The sequence below is a fragment of the Elephantulus edwardii genome, unplaced genomic scaffold, assembly GCF_000299155.1.
Source record: "Elephantulus edwardii isolate Elephantulus edwardi_28Jun2011 unplaced genomic scaffold, EleEdw1.0 scaffold00063, whole genome shotgun sequence".
NCBI classification, from domain to species: domain Eukaryota; kingdom Metazoa; phylum Chordata; class Mammalia; order Macroscelidea; family Macroscelididae; genus Elephantulus; species Elephantulus edwardii.
Genome location: NW_006399813.1, coordinates 2871987 through 2889279, shown reverse-complemented (window position 1 = coordinate 2889279; position 17293 = coordinate 2871987). Strand labels below are relative to the sequence as shown.

General features: G+C 47.2%; 1 protein-coding gene across 1 annotated transcript in view; it reads left to right on the top strand.

The window, feature by feature from the left end:
* PIK3C2B (phosphatidylinositol-4-phosphate 3-kinase, catalytic subunit type 2 beta) overlaps positions 1 to 17293 on the top strand; it is a 59469-nt gene that overhangs the window by 24336 nt on the left and 17840 nt on the right. The window contains exons 14-22 of the mRNA XM_006887899.1: positions 1886 to 2028; positions 3991 to 4179; positions 6649 to 6742; positions 6905 to 6999; positions 8146 to 8326; positions 9075 to 9182; positions 9786 to 9878; positions 10887 to 11016; positions 11797 to 11933. Coding sequence (XP_006887961.1) covers positions 1886 to 2028; positions 3991 to 4179; positions 6649 to 6742; positions 6905 to 6999; positions 8146 to 8326; positions 9075 to 9182; positions 9786 to 9878; positions 10887 to 11016; positions 11797 to 11933 — 1170 coding nt within the window. The remainder of the gene's footprint in view (positions 1 to 1885; positions 2029 to 3990; positions 4180 to 6648; positions 6743 to 6904; positions 7000 to 8145; positions 8327 to 9074; positions 9183 to 9785; positions 9879 to 10886; positions 11017 to 11796; positions 11934 to 17293) is intronic.

Genomic DNA, 17293 nt, shown 5'->3' with positions numbered 1-17293 from the left:
TGGCCTAGAGAAATGGGACCCAGTATCATAGGCCTTAGAGTTGTGGGGTCAGTTCTCACTGGGCATGTTGTCCCACTTCTCATGTGGGTCACACTGAAGGTTCCCCCACCTCAGTTAGATGCTCTTGGCTGCTCAGGAGGGTGACTTTTGTGGGGGATGTTCTGGGTTGGGACTTGTCCCCTTACCTGTTCTCACTTGCCTGCTTTTTTATTTTTAATAACAAAAGAATTGCAGTAAAATGTGTGTGTTGTTGTTGTTGTGTACCAATGAGTCAGAAGTGACCCACAGCTGACCCTCCAGCGAGTTTTCAGAGGCAGTAAACCGCACAGGAGGAGATTGCCCATTTTTTCTCCTGTAGAGTAGCTGGTGGATTTGAACATACTCAAAAACTCACTGCTGTTGAGTTGGAACCGTGTCCTAGCTGACCCCCCAGTGGGTTTTTGGAGGCTGTAAATCTCACAGGAAGAGCCTGCCCATTTTTCTCCTACAGAACTGCTGGTCAATCCAAACTGCCAGAGAGGTGCCACGTTTGGGTTAGTGGTGCAACTCTCTACTAACTACGACCAGAGCTCCCCTACAGAACATAAGATATGCTATTTTAACTGCTTTTGAGCATACACTTTTGTGGCATTAATATGACCAAGTGGTAAGAAGCTGCGCTACAGACCCAAAGGACCTGGGTTCAAATCCACCACTGCTCTGCTGGAGAAGGATGGGCTGTGTCCTCTCTATGCAATTAACGGCCTCTGGAAACCCGCTGGAAGGTCAAGTCTGGTCTGACTCAACATTCCACAACAGCAGCAGTGAAATTCCCAGTGTTATGCGATCGTCCCCACTATGTACCTCCAAAACATTTTTTATCACCTCAAATGGAAACTCTTTGAGTTTATGTGAATTATTAGGTTACATGAATTAATAACTATCCCCTCACCCCGTTGTTGAGTTGGCTTCAACTCATAGAGGCCCTGTGTCCAGCAGAATGAAACACTGCTCGATCACGGGCCATCTTCACAGTGGTGGCCGTGATTGAGCCACCATGTGGATCCCTTTCACTGAGTGTCTTCTATTTTTCGATGACTCTCTGTTTTACCAAGCATGATGCCTTTCTTTGAGAACTTATTTCTAATCCTCTCTCTGTCTCTATGCATTTGCCCATTCTGAAGATTTCATCTAAGTAGAATAATAACAATATGTGTCCTTGTGGGTCTGATTTATTTCAGCATAATGAATTCCAGATTTGCCTATGTCCCAGCACATCTCAGAAGTTGGTTTTTCTTTGTGGTTGGATGATATTTCCTTGTACCACATATGGACCACCTTTGTTTAGCCACCCATCCACTTAAAGTTGCTCCAAATTCTGGCCATTGTAACTAGGTTGCAGGGAGCATTGATGTCTGTCTGGGTCTTGGGTTTTTAAGTCTTTGGGTAGACACCTAGGAGTGGAATTGCTGGGTTGACTTGCCAGTTTTCTATCTTTCTCTCCTCTTCCTATTTTTTCCCCCTTCTGGTAGTTAAGCAGGAAGAGATTTTCAAGCTCCTAAGTCCAACTGTATTATTTTGTAGACAAAGAACCTGAGAGAAGAGAGAGGGAGTAGGCAGGAATGCTGGGGTTGAGGGGCAGAGAGACCCTAGAAGCCCCAGACGTGAGGCTGTCCACATTCACACTTCTTATTGTGTGCTCAGTCAGAATTGACTCATAGCTAACCCTCCTGCAGGTAAGTTGCACAGGAGAAGATAGCCCGTCTTTCCCCTGCAAAGCAGCTGATGGATCCAAACTGCATGCCTTTGAGTTGACAGTGCAGCTCCTTTCCTCGAGGCCACCAGGGCTTCCTGTACTCACACTGGCTATTTCTTATTTCTCCTCTCCTCTGACTCCATTCACTAGATTGACTTCCCTACCTCAGCTTTTGACATCAAGTTCACCAGCCCCCCTGGAGACGAGTTCAGCCCCTGCTATGAGTTCAGCAGCCTCCGGGAGGAAGATCAAGGCAAGCTTAAAGACATCATGCAGAAGGAGTCCCTGTACTGGTGAGGCCCAGGGCGTCCCCCATGCACGGCTCAGCTCCCCACCAAGTCTGTCACTTTTGATCTGATGTTCTCTTCTGCCTTGAGAGTGGACGTGGGGCAGAGTGGATAGAGGCACTCCAGGCAGGAAGTGATGGACACAGGGATCTCCAGAGGCCAGCCCCCATTGCACTTCCCATAGACTGATACTAGGACTACCACAGTGGGATTAAATGTGACCCCTTCTTGCACAGAATGCTTGGCCCAGGCTAGAGCTTTGTCACCGTCCTAAGAGACTGTCTGGTTTACTGTCTGTCCACTGAGGCAGCTGGCTGCTGTCCTCAGCACCCTTCCCCCTCTGCCTGCCTAGTCCACACCCACAGTCTTTGCATTACTCTGGCCCAGACACTTTCCAAAAAGGATCAGGTGTCAAAGCAAGCTGGCAGCTCTCAGGGGTGAACTCGGCCAGGCTGATGTCATCGGGAAGATGGGTGGGAACAGAGCTGGATTTGCTGTTGGGATCTTGGCTGTGGGCTCCTCCCTGCTCTCTCTGCACTTCTCCCTGCCTCATGCTGATCCTGTGCATGTGTTAGTTGGGAAGACGGGAGAGCAGGGACGTATCTCTCTCCATCCTGTCTCACCAGGGCAGCCAGAGAGAGCAGCTGCAGGCCTTCCTGCCCCCACTCCTCTGTTGACCCCTCACTTCATTAGCCCCCTGGCTGCCTTCTCCCATTAGACACCTGATCTCCAGCAAGGTCCAATTAGCTGCAGGTCCCATTAAACCGCCAGCTGTCTCCCCCCAGCCAGAAGGCCCCAGGAGGCCTCTCAGCTGCCTAGACCCTGACTTGTGGGAACCACTGCCCTCTGGTGGTTCTTTCGAGGAGTGGGACCCTGGCATACTGAGAAGAGAACAAACTTGGTCCCCCAGGCCTGTGTTCTGCTTCACTTTGAGATGTCCCCGAGTTGGAATTAAAGGTGAAATTTCAGTCCAGGTTCCCAAACGTGACTGCAAATTGGAATTACCTGAAGATCTTTTTAAACTCCTGATACTTGGCTCCTGTCTCCATTTTTATTTACTTAACACTTAAGGTGGAACCTGGACATCGGAATAATATTCTAAAGTAAATTTCTAAAGTTATTTTCATTCTATTTTGGAAAAACTATATATAACAAAGCATATACCACCTGAACACTTTGTACATGTACAGTTCAGTAATAATGATTCTGTTCTCTGAGTTGTATGTTTTATTCAAGTACATTTTAGTAATTCTCACCAAATTATTCCCCCACAATTAATATGTAACTTCACTATCCCCTGACCTAAGCTTAGTAATCACTAAGGATCTTTGTTGTTGTTGTAATGTGCCATCGAGTCGCTTGTGACTCACAGCAACCCTATATGCACAATAGCTCCTGAACCCTGCTCTCTCCTGAGCAATTTCACTGTCTCCAACACACCTACCCTCCCTACTCCAGTTATTGTGTCAATTCATTTCTTCATACTTGTCCTTTGCAGTATATATTTGCAAGTATTTGACCTTTTGCAACCGATTACTCTCACTCAGCATAACATTTTTCAGGTTCTCCTTTTTATATCTAAATGTTAGATATTCCTCACTTTGTTTATCTGATCATCTGTTGATGGGCATTTTGGTTGTTGCTATTTCTTGGCTCTTGTGAAAAGTGCTGCAGTGAACATTGGCGGACAAGTTTCTGTTTTCAGTCTCTTCTGGGTGTGTATATACCTGGGAACTGCTGGGTCATATAATAATTTCTGTGCTCAGTTTTTTTGAGGAGCTGCAGGGCTATTTTCTACAGTGGTTGCACCATTTTTACATTCGAGCATGAGGATTTTCCCGAGCTCCCTAGGTGATGCTAATCGGTGGCGGAATTGGGGATCCACTCTGCTGCCTTGTGTATAGTTGTGGATGGTTTACCTTGAAGTAACGCTAGCCCTTGGGCGGATTCTCCTGGCCCGCCCCGCAGGCTCAGTGATGCTGACAAGAAGCAGCTGTGGGAGAAGCGCTACTATTGCCACTCGGAGGTGAGCTCCCTCCCGTTGGTGCTCGCCAGCGCCCCCAGCTGGGAGTGGGCGTGCCTTCCCGACATCTATGCGCTTTTGAAGCAGTGGACCCACATGAACCACCAGGATGCCCTGGGACTGCTGCATGCCACGTGAGTGACACCCACCTTTCCTTCCCCGCATGCCCTTCCAGAAGACTGATACTGACCCGACCTGTCCTGAGGGAAAAGGTGCACTGGGCCAGGGCCTCCAGGCTGCTTCCCCCTCTTCTCACTTTTCTTGATCTCATTCCCCTCACCTCTCGTTATATTCAGAACAGTGTTCAAATACAGGACTGAAAGGGGCACATAGTAAATACTGCTAGTCTATCACCTCATGCTGTATTTGCTTTATGGCAATCTGTCCCTTTGTCCATTCATTGAACTGTTTTTAAAAAATAATTTTGATGATAACAGTCCAGAATAAGAGGTGCATAGCTAAGTGGAATCGGGGGTGGGTGGGAGGAGGGAGGAAATTGTGCACCAATGAAAGAATCTTTTCAAAGAGAAAAGTGACTAGGCAGAAAGGGGTAGAGAGGAAAATGTGCAGCAATGAATGAATGGAAATCCAAGTTTTCTGTAAACTTTAATTAAACTATTAATTAAAAAAAATTTTTAAAAAAGGATCCCACCAGCCATTGTAAAAACAAGACGTGGACCAGGAACGCCTTGTATCTCTTTGTCTTGCTTTGCAATGTGTTTCCTTTAATAAACCTCTTTTTTGTCTTGCATAAATAAAAAAAAATTGAAGTATTTACTAGATGCTATTAAATTCCCTCACAGATATTTTAACATGCTTCTCATTAACCACCCAAACAGAATTCACTACCATCTAGTTAATTCCAACTCATGAAGACACACACACACACACACACACACACACAACACACCCAAATCAGGTTTCTCAGGCTTTGAATGTTTTTGTTGTTATTGTGGGGTTTTTTTTAATTATATTTTATTATTTTTGTCTGTGTACCGTCAAATCAGATTTGACCAGTACAGGAGGAGATTGTCCCTCCTTCTCCAGGAGAGGATCTGGTGAATTTGAACTGCACACCTCTGGGATTGCAGTGCAGCTTCCTGCCACTAGGCCACCAGAGCTCCCTTCAGGCTATAAATATTGACAGGAGCCCTTTCTTTCACTAAGCACCTGGTGGATCCAAACTGCTGACCTTTTGTTTTGATTTTTAGGGCTGACCTTTTGGTTAGCAGCATGATAACGTTATGCAGTTCACCACCAGGACACCTTTACTACAATTTAATATTCTTACTGAGTTTTAACAAATGCATACACCCATGTAGGGAGCGCTGGTGGCTGGCTTAGTGGTAAGAAGTGACACTGCAGTCTTGAAGGCAAGCTGTTCAAACCTACCAGCTGCTCCGTGGGAGAAGGATGGGCAGTCTCCTCCCATGTGATTAACTAACACTGAAAACCTGCCTTAGGGTCAGCTGTGAGTCAATTCTGACCCGATGGTACATAACAACCACATACCTGTGTAGCCCAAACTCTATTCCTTGGTTCATATCATAGCAGTCCTATTTCCCTCCTTCCCCTGAAGGATTCTGAGACAAAAAGCTCCTGGTCCCAGACCCCCACTACTTAGTCTTCCTGCCTGGTTTCTCTCTATTCTCAGTTATTAAAATTTACCCAATCCATCTGTGTTCCAAGAGGTCATTCCTTGGAAAAAGACATCATACTTGGGAAGGTGGAGGGTCTGTAAAGGAGAGGAAGCTCCTCAACGAGATGGATTAACACAGTGTCGCAGCAGTGGGCTTCAGTCTATCAGAGATGATGAGGATGGCACAGGCGAGGACAAGGTTCAGATTCTTGTTCACAGGGGTTTCTGTAAGATGTCACCTTAAATGGCACCTAACAATAATGTATTGGGGAATTTTTGTTCTTTTTTCTTTTTAATTATTAAATTTTATTAATTTTAATGAACATTTACAGAGATTTTGGGTTTTCATTCATTCATTGTTGCACTATTTTCTCTACCCTCCTCCCCAGTTTGTTCTTCTTCCCCCCTTGAAAGTCTGTTTTAATTGTCCATTTGCCACAGTGCTTGTCAAAGCCAGTTCTGATTAATCTCTTTTGTCAGTGTGTCCTTTGCCATTGTATTGGAGAATTTTTGACACAACACACTTGCTAATTTCTGCCAGAGAATTTTAGCCAAGGTGTCCTGGCTTGTCTAAAATGCCATCATTCCATTATTTGCATTTAGGGCTTTGCATTTAAGGATAATACTGAGATACCAATCTTGGTAACCCATGTCAAAGTTCTTTAGTGATGAAAATTTCCAGCCTACTGGTGCACAAGGAAGAGAACTCTATGAGTAGGGCTGGGCTGAGAGCTTTTCTGGTTTCCTGTAAATCACACAAGGAATGAGCATGGTCACCCTCCTGTGCCTCCCTCTACAGTCTGAGGGGCACCCTGATCCTGAGGTGGGTGGATTCTTGGGAAGCTTGCCCTTCCCTCATCCGGGCCTTTCCACCCTCAGAAGCCAGGTAGTGGTGGGGTTTGGCGGCAAAGCCTGAGCCTTGGAGCCCATGGCTGGGTGTCAGGCTCTGGGATCTGTTTTACAGCTTCCCAGACCAAGAGGTGCGGCGCATGGCTGTCCAGTGGATCAGCTCTCTCTCAGACGCCGAGCTGCTGGACTACTTGCCCCAACTGGTGCAGGTGGGTGGACTGGCCTGCCCTCCAGTTCTTGTGGTCCGAGCCCTAGACCCCCTAGCCAGCCTGTGCTCTGCTCCTGAGAAACCCAGGTCCCAGTGGCCTAGTGGTCAGTGTAGATCATGGGCATTAACAAGGACCCTTCTTCTCTTACCTATCGCTTGCCAGGCCCTGAAGTACGAATGCTACCTGGACAGCCACCTGGTGCGCTTCCTCCTAAAACGAGCCGTCTCGGACTTGAGAGTGACTCACTACTTCTTCTGGTAAAGCCGTGCGCGAGCGTGGGAGGGGATGTGTGGTCGTCACCGTGTTTTACTCCAATGTCTACAAGGGCGAGGGCTGAGGGTTCCACAATGCTGCTGACTTGCTCTGGCATCTTGAGCTGGCTTCTCCTGCATGTTCCCCCCAGCATGATGCTGTGAGAGTCAGCCTGGTGCCTCCTGCCTCTGCACTTATGGCAGACATATAAAGGGGCTAACTGGGTGTGAGGTGCTTTGAGCTCTCTACTTAGAGTGGACACAGATGTGCACCCCTGTATAGATAGCATGTTGCTGAGATTAGGTGCTATTAAGCTGATTCCAGCTCATAATGACCCCGTGTGATGGAGTACAGCTACCCCAGAGGATTTTTCTATAGGGTAGATGACCTTTATGGAGTACATTGCTGTGTCTTTCTTCTTCTTTTTTTTTTTTAAATTTGTGTGTGTGTGTGTGTGTGTGTGTGTGTGTGTACCGTCAAAACTAACTGGTACAGGAGGAGATTGCCCCTCTTTCTCCAGCAGAGCATCTGGTGCATTTGAACCACATATCTCAGGGATTGCTGTACAGCGTCTTGCCACCAGAGTTCCTTTCCATGTCTTTCTTCTAAAGAACCACTGGCTGGTTAAAACCACCCCCTTAGCATTTAATGCAAAAGAGCCCTGGCAATGAAGTAGGTGAAACACTTTAGACATTAACCTCCAGTCTGGTGACTCGAACCCACCGGCTCCTGCATAGGAGAAAGATGCAGCAGTCCACTTTCATAAAGATTTGCCATCGTGGAAACCCTACAGGGTGGTTCTACCCTGTCCTATATTATTGTGATGTTGTGTGCCATCGAGTAAAACCTGACACATAGCTGACCCTCCAGAGGATTTCCAGAGGCTGTAAATCACACGAGAGGAGACTGCGCAGCTTTCTCACCTGGAGAGGCTAGTGGATTGGAACCGCCTGCCTTTGGGTTGCTAGTGCAGCTCCTTGTTCACGAGACCACCAGAGCTCCCTACCTTGTCCTATACAGTTGGTTAATATATTTTCCCTCTCCGTTTTGGGGTGGGTTTTTCTGTGTGTTGGACTTAGGTCTGGCCCCCTCATCCCACCTTGCCTGTGATCCTTCAGGGTCCTGACTCCCCACGCCCCTCTGCTTCGTAGGTTGCTGAAGGATGGCCTCAAAGACTCTCAGTTCAGCATCCGCTACCAGTATCTGCTGGCAGCTCTGTTGTGCTGCTGTGGCAAAGGGCTGAGAGAGGAGTTTAACCGCCAGTGCTGGCTCGTCAGCACCCTGGCCAAGCTGGCTGCGCAGGTCCGGGAGGCTGCCCCATCTGCCCGGCAGGTGAGTGGGAAGGGACTCTGTCCATTTCTAGCCCAGAGCTGCTGCAACCTCTCATGGCATTAACCTGTCAAGCATCCTGGCTAGCAGGGGTGACGGGAATCACCTCTCTTTTAGAGCTGGAAGAAAGTTGCTTTAGCTCTAAACAAGCCATAAGACTACCATCTGCAAGCTGCATGCATATAGCCTGTGGGTGTGTTTTGTTTGGCTAACAAACAATTGGTGTTTTTATCTGTTTGCTGGGAAGGTTCAGCACAGTAGTGTAAGTTGTTCACTGCACAAGAGCCCCCAGGCAAAGGGAACCAGTGAGGGCTAAAATCCGCCAGACTTTGTTCACAAGGTTGCAATCCATGACTCAGGACTGCCGCCACCCAAGGCCAACACATTTATCTGTCTATGGCAGGGGATGTCAGTGGGCCAGCAGTGTTCCTGGTTGTTAGTGTTGAAGAATTGTGCAATTCCATGATAAAGTTAGATTGTTGACTTCTCTGGCAACAGCCTGAGGAATGGCTACCCGCCTCTAGCCCTTTAGATACAGGCTGTTCCATGCTGTTCTGCCACCTGTCAAGCCACTATCAGTGCCTTTGCCTGTGCCCAGCTGGTTTATAGGTCAGCGACCTCCTGAATGTGGCCCCCCTTCTCAGGTGTTTGATTTCATACCACTTACCACTGGGTGCCTACTCCTGGAGGAGGCCTGGTTTGAGTGGAGCTGATAGGTCCCCACGTCAGCCTCTTATCTTTTTCCTTTCAGGGGATCCTCCGCACAGGCTTGGAGGATGTGAAGCAGTTTTTTGCTCTCAATGGTTCCTGTCGCCTTCCACTCAGCCCTAGCCTGCTGGTCAAGGGCATCGTGCCCAGGGTGAGTGACCGGTGGACCAGGCTTTCTCTGTTGCGGAGGTGTGACCTTGACTGACATGCCAGTGAGTTTGGAGACATAGGAAGAAAAGACTTATCTGTGGTTTTCTCCTGTCCCAGTGGGTGGACTTTAGCCCACCAGCTGTGCAGGGGGCAGGGCTTGGGGCAGGGCTGTGTAAGTGTCTCCCTGAGGATGGCAATGAACTCAGGAGCTCCTGGCATCTGTCATTTACTGAGCACATCCTCTGTGCCTGCCACTCCTCTAAGTTCTTTCTGTAGGTTATCTCACTTCATCTTTGCACTGTAGTCAGTATTAATTGTGAGACCATTTTACAGAGGTGTAAGCTGAAGCCTTAGGTAGGCCACGTGACATACCCAAAGGCAAGGAACTAATAAGTTGCATGCAGTGTGGTTTGGAGAGCCTAGAGATCAGAGTTAATGTCTTAATAAACTGAGCCCCAGGGTGCTTGTAAGGGAGGAGAAGAGGTGGGTGCCTGAAAACCATGAGCAAATGAGCAGGTCTGGGTGAACCAGCCTCAAAAGGTGCCCAACATCTCACGGTCATTTTCCTCACTGACTCCTGTCATCACCCTCTTTGCCATGGCAGGACTGTTCCTATTTCAATTCCAATGCTGTCCCCCTCAAGCTCTCCTTCCAAAATGTGGACCCGCTGGGTGAGAACATCCGCGTCATCTTCAAGGTGAGAGTCCTCCACGTAAGAGTGGGGGATGAAGGCGGGAGAGGAAAGGAGAGAAGGTAGCAGAGGGTGGCAGGAGCAGCTCTGAGCTGTTTTCTTCCCATGATTCCTTGCTGCCCTCTATGGAAGACCATCAGATGAGAAAGCAAATGCCTAATTCCAGTAGCTCCAGAGGGTTAAAAAGAGTGTTAGGAGATTAAAGAAGGCAACCGGCAGTTCAGCCTACAGAAACGCTTTCTAGACAGTAGAGCTGAAATGGATAGAGTCGTGCATCTGCTTATCCCCAGGAGGATCAATGACCCCGTTAATATTGAAAGGGAAGCAGATATATCAGGTGCTGATCGATCAGTAAACCCTACGCTTGCTTCTGATTCCAGTGAATCCGTGATTCTGAGAAGTAAATGATCGCTTCAGAACATATAATTCAGTGGGGGAGACAAAAGGCATGTCCATGATTTTGTAACTTAAGCCATCATTTTTTTTTCTGTGTTTGAGTTGCAAATTGGGAGAAAGGGCAGGTGGGGGAGGCCCAGTGGCCCTGGAGGGCTGCATGAGGAAGAGGACCTGTTAAAAAACTTGTTGCTACTGAGTTAACTCATAATGACCCCAGGGACACAGCAGCACTGGCCCCTAGGGTTTCCAAGTCCGTAAACCTTTATGCATGCAGATTACCATGCAAGGAATAGCTGGTGGTTTTGAACTATTGACTTTTGGTTAGCATCTGAGGGATTTAACCACTACACTACCAGGGCTTCTTAGAAGGGAACTTGACTCCAGTTCTGGTGGGGGGTAGCATGGAGAGGAGGGTGGGATACCGGGCACTCTGTGAAGGTATTTGAACTGCTGCTTTGACTAGGTGTGAATAGAGTGATCAGGTCAAGGTGGGAGGACAGGGCAGCCCCTCTCATTACTGTCCTTAGGACGCTGGGAGAACCACCGGCTGGGAGGAGGACTGTGGTGGGGAGGGGTGCTGACCTGTCCAACCCTGAGCTTATGCTCTTCTGCATCCAGTGCGGGGATGACCTTCGCCAGGACATGCTGACACTACAGATGATTCGCATCATGAGCAAGATCTGGGTCCAGGAAGGGCTGGACATGCGCATGGTCATATTCCGCTGCTTCTCCACTGGCCGGGGCAGAGGTCAGTCAGGAATAGGGGGTGAATAAGCAGGTGGTGGAGAGGGGACCCTTTGCCCACTCCCCAGCATGAACGCTGAACACCTCCCGGAAGATGGAAAGGAGATGGTGACGTTAGAGGCTGTTAAATAATGTGAAAAAGAAGGCAGGAAGAAAGATTTATAACAGTGTTGGGAACACCATAACCAAATCTATTACATAAACTTTGGCTTCTGTTTCCAACAAACTTTAAAAATATATTTTTTTTAGACAGCTTGGGAATTTGAATGTGAACTCGGGATTAGATCATTAGATCATACTCAGGAATGCATGCTAATATTTTCTTATGATAATAGCATGATGTATGTCTGTGCTTGTTATAGACTTGAAGTATTTATGAGTGAAATGATATGCCTGGAATTTGCTTAAATATATTCAAGTTCAGAAGACGCGGGGGAGAGGAAAGCAGGGATGAGGGATGAACAAAATTAGCAAAATGTTGATAACTTTTGAAGGTGGGGAATGATTGCATATGAATTCATGGTTCCATTTTTTAAATTGTTATATAGATTTGAAATTTTCCATTATAACATGTGCAAATATAAAAGGAATGACTGCTGGGAAACCAACATGTCACGGGATGGGATATGAACCTCAGGGAATGAACTTCCACCATTATCCTTATCCTTTTCCTCAGACTTTGCCCAGCTGCCCTCTAGCTTAATTTCTAGGGACTCATCCCTCGAGCCTCTCCCGCAGCCTGAGTCCTGAGCTCTGGAGGTGACCTGATTTCCTCCTCTCTCAGGGATGGTGGAGATGATCCCCAATGCCGAGACCCTACGCAAGATCCAGGTGGAGCATGGGGTGACCGGCTCCTTCAAGGACCGGCCTCTGGCCGACTGGCTGCAGAAACACAACCCCGGGGAGGATGAGTATGAGAAGGTAGGTTCTGGGAGCTGTGGCACCGTGGGCTTGGCAGGCACCGAGCTGCTTTTGTGCCTTTCCAAGGTCCTGTCCCAGAAATTCTACAAGTGGGTAGCTTTGAAATATGGAAGTTAGGAAGCTATTGAAACTGTCAGTTGATATCAGCTCAGAATTGACCCACAGCATTCAAACAGAAAGGTCTGTGGGTCTAAGAAAGATGGACAAATGCCTCTTAAAGATTTACTTACAGCCTTGGAAACCCAAGGGAGGGTCTTTATGAGTTGGAACTGACAGCAGTGGGTTTAATCTTTATGGAAGCAGACTCTCACATCTTTTTCTCCCAGAGGTGCTGCTGGGTTCAAACTGCCCACCTGATGGTTAGCTACCAAGCACTTTGACTACTGTGGCAGCAGCATACCTCATAGGAGGTTGCTGGTGTTGTTAGGTGCCATTGAATCGACTACAACTCAGCAATCTTGTGAACAACAGATCTGAACCCTGCTCTATTCTTCTCCATTCTCATGATCTCTAATATGTCCATGTGTGTGATGTTGTGTTGTTGTGTGCTATGAAGTCGGAATTGACTCATAGCTGAGCCTCTGAGGGGTTTTCAGAGGCAGTTTAATCATAAAGGAGGAGATTTCCCATCCTTTGCAGAGCAGTTAGTGGATTCCAACCTAGTGCCTTGGGATTGCAGTGCAGCTTCTTGCCACTAGGCCACTACTGCTCCCTGTTCGAGCCCGTGTTGTTGTTTACTGGTGAATCAGAACTGAGCCACGGCTGACCTTCCGGTGGGAGATTGTCCATCTTTTTCCCATGGAGCAGCTGGTGGCCTCCAACTGTGTGCCTGCGGGATTGCAGCACAGCTTCTTGCCACTAGACCACCGCTAGGTTCCCTGCTCTAACCCATAGGAGTCCCAGTTCAGGGCCCAGGCTCCAGGGGGCGCTCTCCCTCTGTACACGGGAGGCTGATCCTTGTCTCCTTTAGCGTCTGTAGCTCTAGATTCCTCACTTCCTGGGTGATCTTCACATTGCCTCTATCTTTTCCCATTTTTTGCTTCTTTTATGTCTAACCTGCTCTTTTTAATGTCTTAAAAGTATCAAGTTTAGGACGCACTTTACATTGACATGACTTCCTTAACATAACAAATTTAGTTCCTCTGGCAGACAGAATATTTCGTTTGTTTTTGCAGAGTAATATGCACAGCCCGGTCCTGCTTTTAGGCAAATAGCTTTTTGATATTGATATACCCTAAGTTACCTTGTGTACTATGATAAAGCAGAACTGGCCTTAAAAGCTTTTTGGCTTTTTAGAGGGTTTTTTTTCCCTTGTGTGGTTTTTGGTTTTTTGTGTTTTGTTTTTTTTTAATTTATTATTAATTTCAATGAAAATTTAGAGAGACTTTGGATTTCCATTCATTCATTGTTGCACTTTTCTCACCTCCCAACCCTCCCCGCCCAGTACACTACCCTCTTGAAAAAGTAAAAGAAAAATTCTTTCATTGTTTTACAATCCTTCCTCCCAGGTCCTCTCCACTATGCAGCCTTCGCTCTGGACTCCTGTCATGACAAAAATACCTCATCACATATCCCTTTTAAACAGTTTTCTCCCTCATCTGTTTGAATGCAGTATGCACTATTGAACTCATCTTTCTTAGTCTCCCCCCAACCCTGAGGTCAGTCCTGTTTTACAACAGTGGTACCATGCAGTATTTGTCCTTTTGTGACTGAGATATTCACTCAGCATAATGTCCTCCAGAGTCACCCATTTTGAATAATATTGCATGAGTTCCTTGTTGGCTTTTTAGAGTTTTAAAAATAATTTTCAAATTGTGATTTGAATGCAGATTCACAAAGAAAACCAATTTTTTGTTCAAGCATTCATACACATTTTGTTCTAGAACTTTCATTTCAGCACCCACAATGTAGTCACCCTTTCCCCACTTCCTTCCTGTAATTCTGATTCCCATGGATCTTTCTGGCTCCCTCTTGTCTTTCCCTTTCTTAATGATAACATTCTGATCTCCTCATTGGAGATTTGTCTCTCCTTTTCCTGCCCGTTGGACTTTCTTGGCTGTAGTTTTTATGGAAGCAGATCATGAGGTTGGTTTCCTCCTCAGCTCTGCTGGTGGATTCCAACTGCCAAGCTTGCCATTACTAGACAAGTACAGTGGCATCACTGAGGAGTGCCCAGGGACTGGACTGTCACAGGGTCATACTAAAATGACCTCAGGGTCTGCACTGGGGGTCGTGGCTGTCTGGTATTGCAGGAGGATGGCTGCCAAGGTGGTGGTGTCATTAACTTACCACCACTATGACCACCACACCCAGTTCAGTCACTGAACTCAAATTCTCCATACTCAGCATTCAGGGTTCAGGTGGGTGGGTGTCTTGACCAGTGTGAGAGGGGAGGAGTTGCTGTGGGGAACCCTGGAAGGGTAGGGTTTCGTTGCATGGCCTTGACCCCAATCCCAGTAACACTACTGCCTGAGTGTGAACGTTTTGCAACATCCGGGGTCCTTCATGGCAAAGAGAGTGTGAGGGGTGTGAGGTCAGCTTTTGGGAACCGACCTGTGTCTCTCCTACTTATGTATCCCTTCAATTCCTGTTGAGCTCTCATAGATGTTTCATGGTTCACTTTGAAGAAGCATTTATTGGAAGAGACATTAGAGATCATTTTCGTTCAACCCCTTTTTTCATCGATGCGATTTAGGATTCACTTAGTTGTTCCTCTTTATTGAGCAGGTTTGTGACAAGGCTGTAACTCACAGCCAGGGGTTATTGAAAAAGGAGCTGGATGGTTCCTGGGAGGGACCTCACTGGGTGATGGCACCCCTGTGGGTTGCTATGGCGGAGCCCTGGTCCACTGCACTGATCCCTGGGATAATTTGGTGTAAGGGAAGGAGGGGCAAGAGGAACGAGTTACAATAACCAAACTCACAAGAGACTAAGCATAAGCCAGAATGCTAATTTGTGTACATTTAATTTCCACTGGGGATCCAAATACTAATTTAAATGGACTGGATGCATCTTATCCCTGAGAAATAAGATAGGAAGCCAGGTGATGGTTGGAATGTTGTTTAGTCACCCTGTAATTAGGGGGTCTTAAATGATCTTAAATGTTGAGGTGCCTCAGGGTTTAATCCCTAGCCTGCTGTGCTCTGTCCTTGCCTTCTTCCTGTGCCAGCTCATCCTCTCATTACTCTAACCACCACCCATGTGCTGATGGGTCAGACTTCGCCTGGCTGCCTTCCCTTCCTCGTGCTTTATACTCTGGGGCTACGCAGTTCCCTCTTAACTGTGTCTCGCCTCTACCTCAGACTCCCTGTAGACAAAGCCAAGCCTTCTGTGTCTCTTCCACATCTTGAGCCGTGCTTTTTTGTGTGTTTTCTATCATGAAATGGCAAGATGCTCTCCACCCAGTCACTCAAGCTGTAGACCCAGGAGCTTGCTCTCTGCTGCGCTCGGCCTTGCCTTTGCCATGCCCTGCTGATTCCTATTCCCAACTATCTCCCAGCTCTCCTTTCCTTTCCATTTTCTTCCTAATGCTTCAGTTCAGCCATTTGCCTTCCGTCAATTAAACTGATGGCATGGCCTTACCTTGTCCCGTCTCCTTCCATCTCATCCGTGATTGATTAATTGATTTCCTGAGGGTTTATTTTTTGGGTTTGTTTTTTTTTTTTTAAGTGCACACCAGCTCATGGAATGCCTTTGCTCTGAGTACTTCAATGGCTTCCTATGTCCTGGCTTCAAACCTCATCACCATTGAGTGGGAATCCACACATAGCTGAGGGGGAGGGTGTAACTTGCTCATCTGTCTTTGGTGAATCCGAGCTGCCAGAGAGGCATGCCTTTGGTTTAGCCACACAACTGTCCTCTAGGGCACGAGAGGTCCCTGTATCCTAAAGGTAAGCCCAGCCTCCTTAGTACTGAATGCACAACCCTTCATAACCCAGCCTGGTCCACCTCTGCAGTGTTAAGCACTGCCCTTCCCCACCTTATGCTAATTTAATTCCCTGTGTTAACAGCACAAAGTCCTTAGATAATGGTGTCTTCTTACCCGGCCTTTAAACCTACTCTTTTTTTATCTACCCAATGCGGATTTGGTTTCTCTGTATGTGTTCTTATGCCTTACATAATGTAGGTTCCACTGGTTGTTGATAAATGCCATTGAGTTGCCTGTGACTCATAGCGACCCTGTTATGTACAGCAGCTCTGAAGCCTGCCCTGTCCTGAGCCAGTCTCACTGACTCCAGCACACGTCCCCCATTGCCCCAGTTATTGTATCAATCCTTCTCATTCAGGGTCTTCCTCTCCTGCGCTGTTTCTCCACACTTCTGAGCATGATGTCTTTTTCCAAGGATTGCACCCTCCTAGTCACGTGCCCAAAGTATGTAACACAGAGAGTTTAAAAAATCTAACCTTTAAGGGGAAACTTGATTTCATCCTCTCTAAGACAGGTCTGTTTGTTCTCCTGGCAGTCCATGGTATGTTCCAATGGTAGAGAGTGGTAGTAACTGGAGCCGCTAGCGCAGTGCTGCTCTGTGGTGGGTATTCCATGCCTGCAAAACACATTGCAGGTCAAGAATATGTAGGGATGAGGAGGAAGAACCGATGTTACTTTTAAGAATCAGAGGTGAGCTTTTTGTGCAAGGAGGTTCCACTGCATATGCTGGCATACAGAAAACCCCCACAACCATCACCTCAGGGAAAAATGTACGTAGAATAATGGAAAGAACTGAGTTAAGATCATCACATTATCTGCCAGCTGTAATTGGGGGCAAATCAGTTTACTGTGCGATGAGCAGATTAACCAGTTGCTAAGGCTCTGCTTAATACCTGTGTTGGAAGGATGGCTGCTTCTGCTTCAAAATGCTAGTGACTCCTTATAGTGGCTTCCAGGGGAAAAGAACCAGAAACCTTGTCTCTTGTCCAGCGGCCCCCCAAAGAAATCCCCGTGTCCTACACGTTGTTGTTGTTGTAGTTATGTGCCATTGAGTTGCTTGCAACTCATAGCGACTTTATGTTATGCCATTCTACCCTGGGCCAACCTAGCCATCTCAAACACCCTCATTCCCACTGCTCCACTCACTGAATCGATCCATCTCATCGAGGGTCTTCCTCTCTTGCGCCGCCCCTCCACTCTCCCAAACATGATGTCCCTCTCCCTCTCCAAGGACCAGTCCCTCCTTGCAACATGCCCAAAGTATGTCAGGCGAAGCTTCAGAATCCTTGACTCCAAGAAACATTCTGGCTTCACCCTTTCCAGGACGAACCTGTTTGTTCTCCTAGCAGTCCATGGTATATTCAACGCTCTTCTCCAGCACCACAGCTCAAAGGCATCAATTCTCTTTCTATCATCCCTATTCACTGTCCAG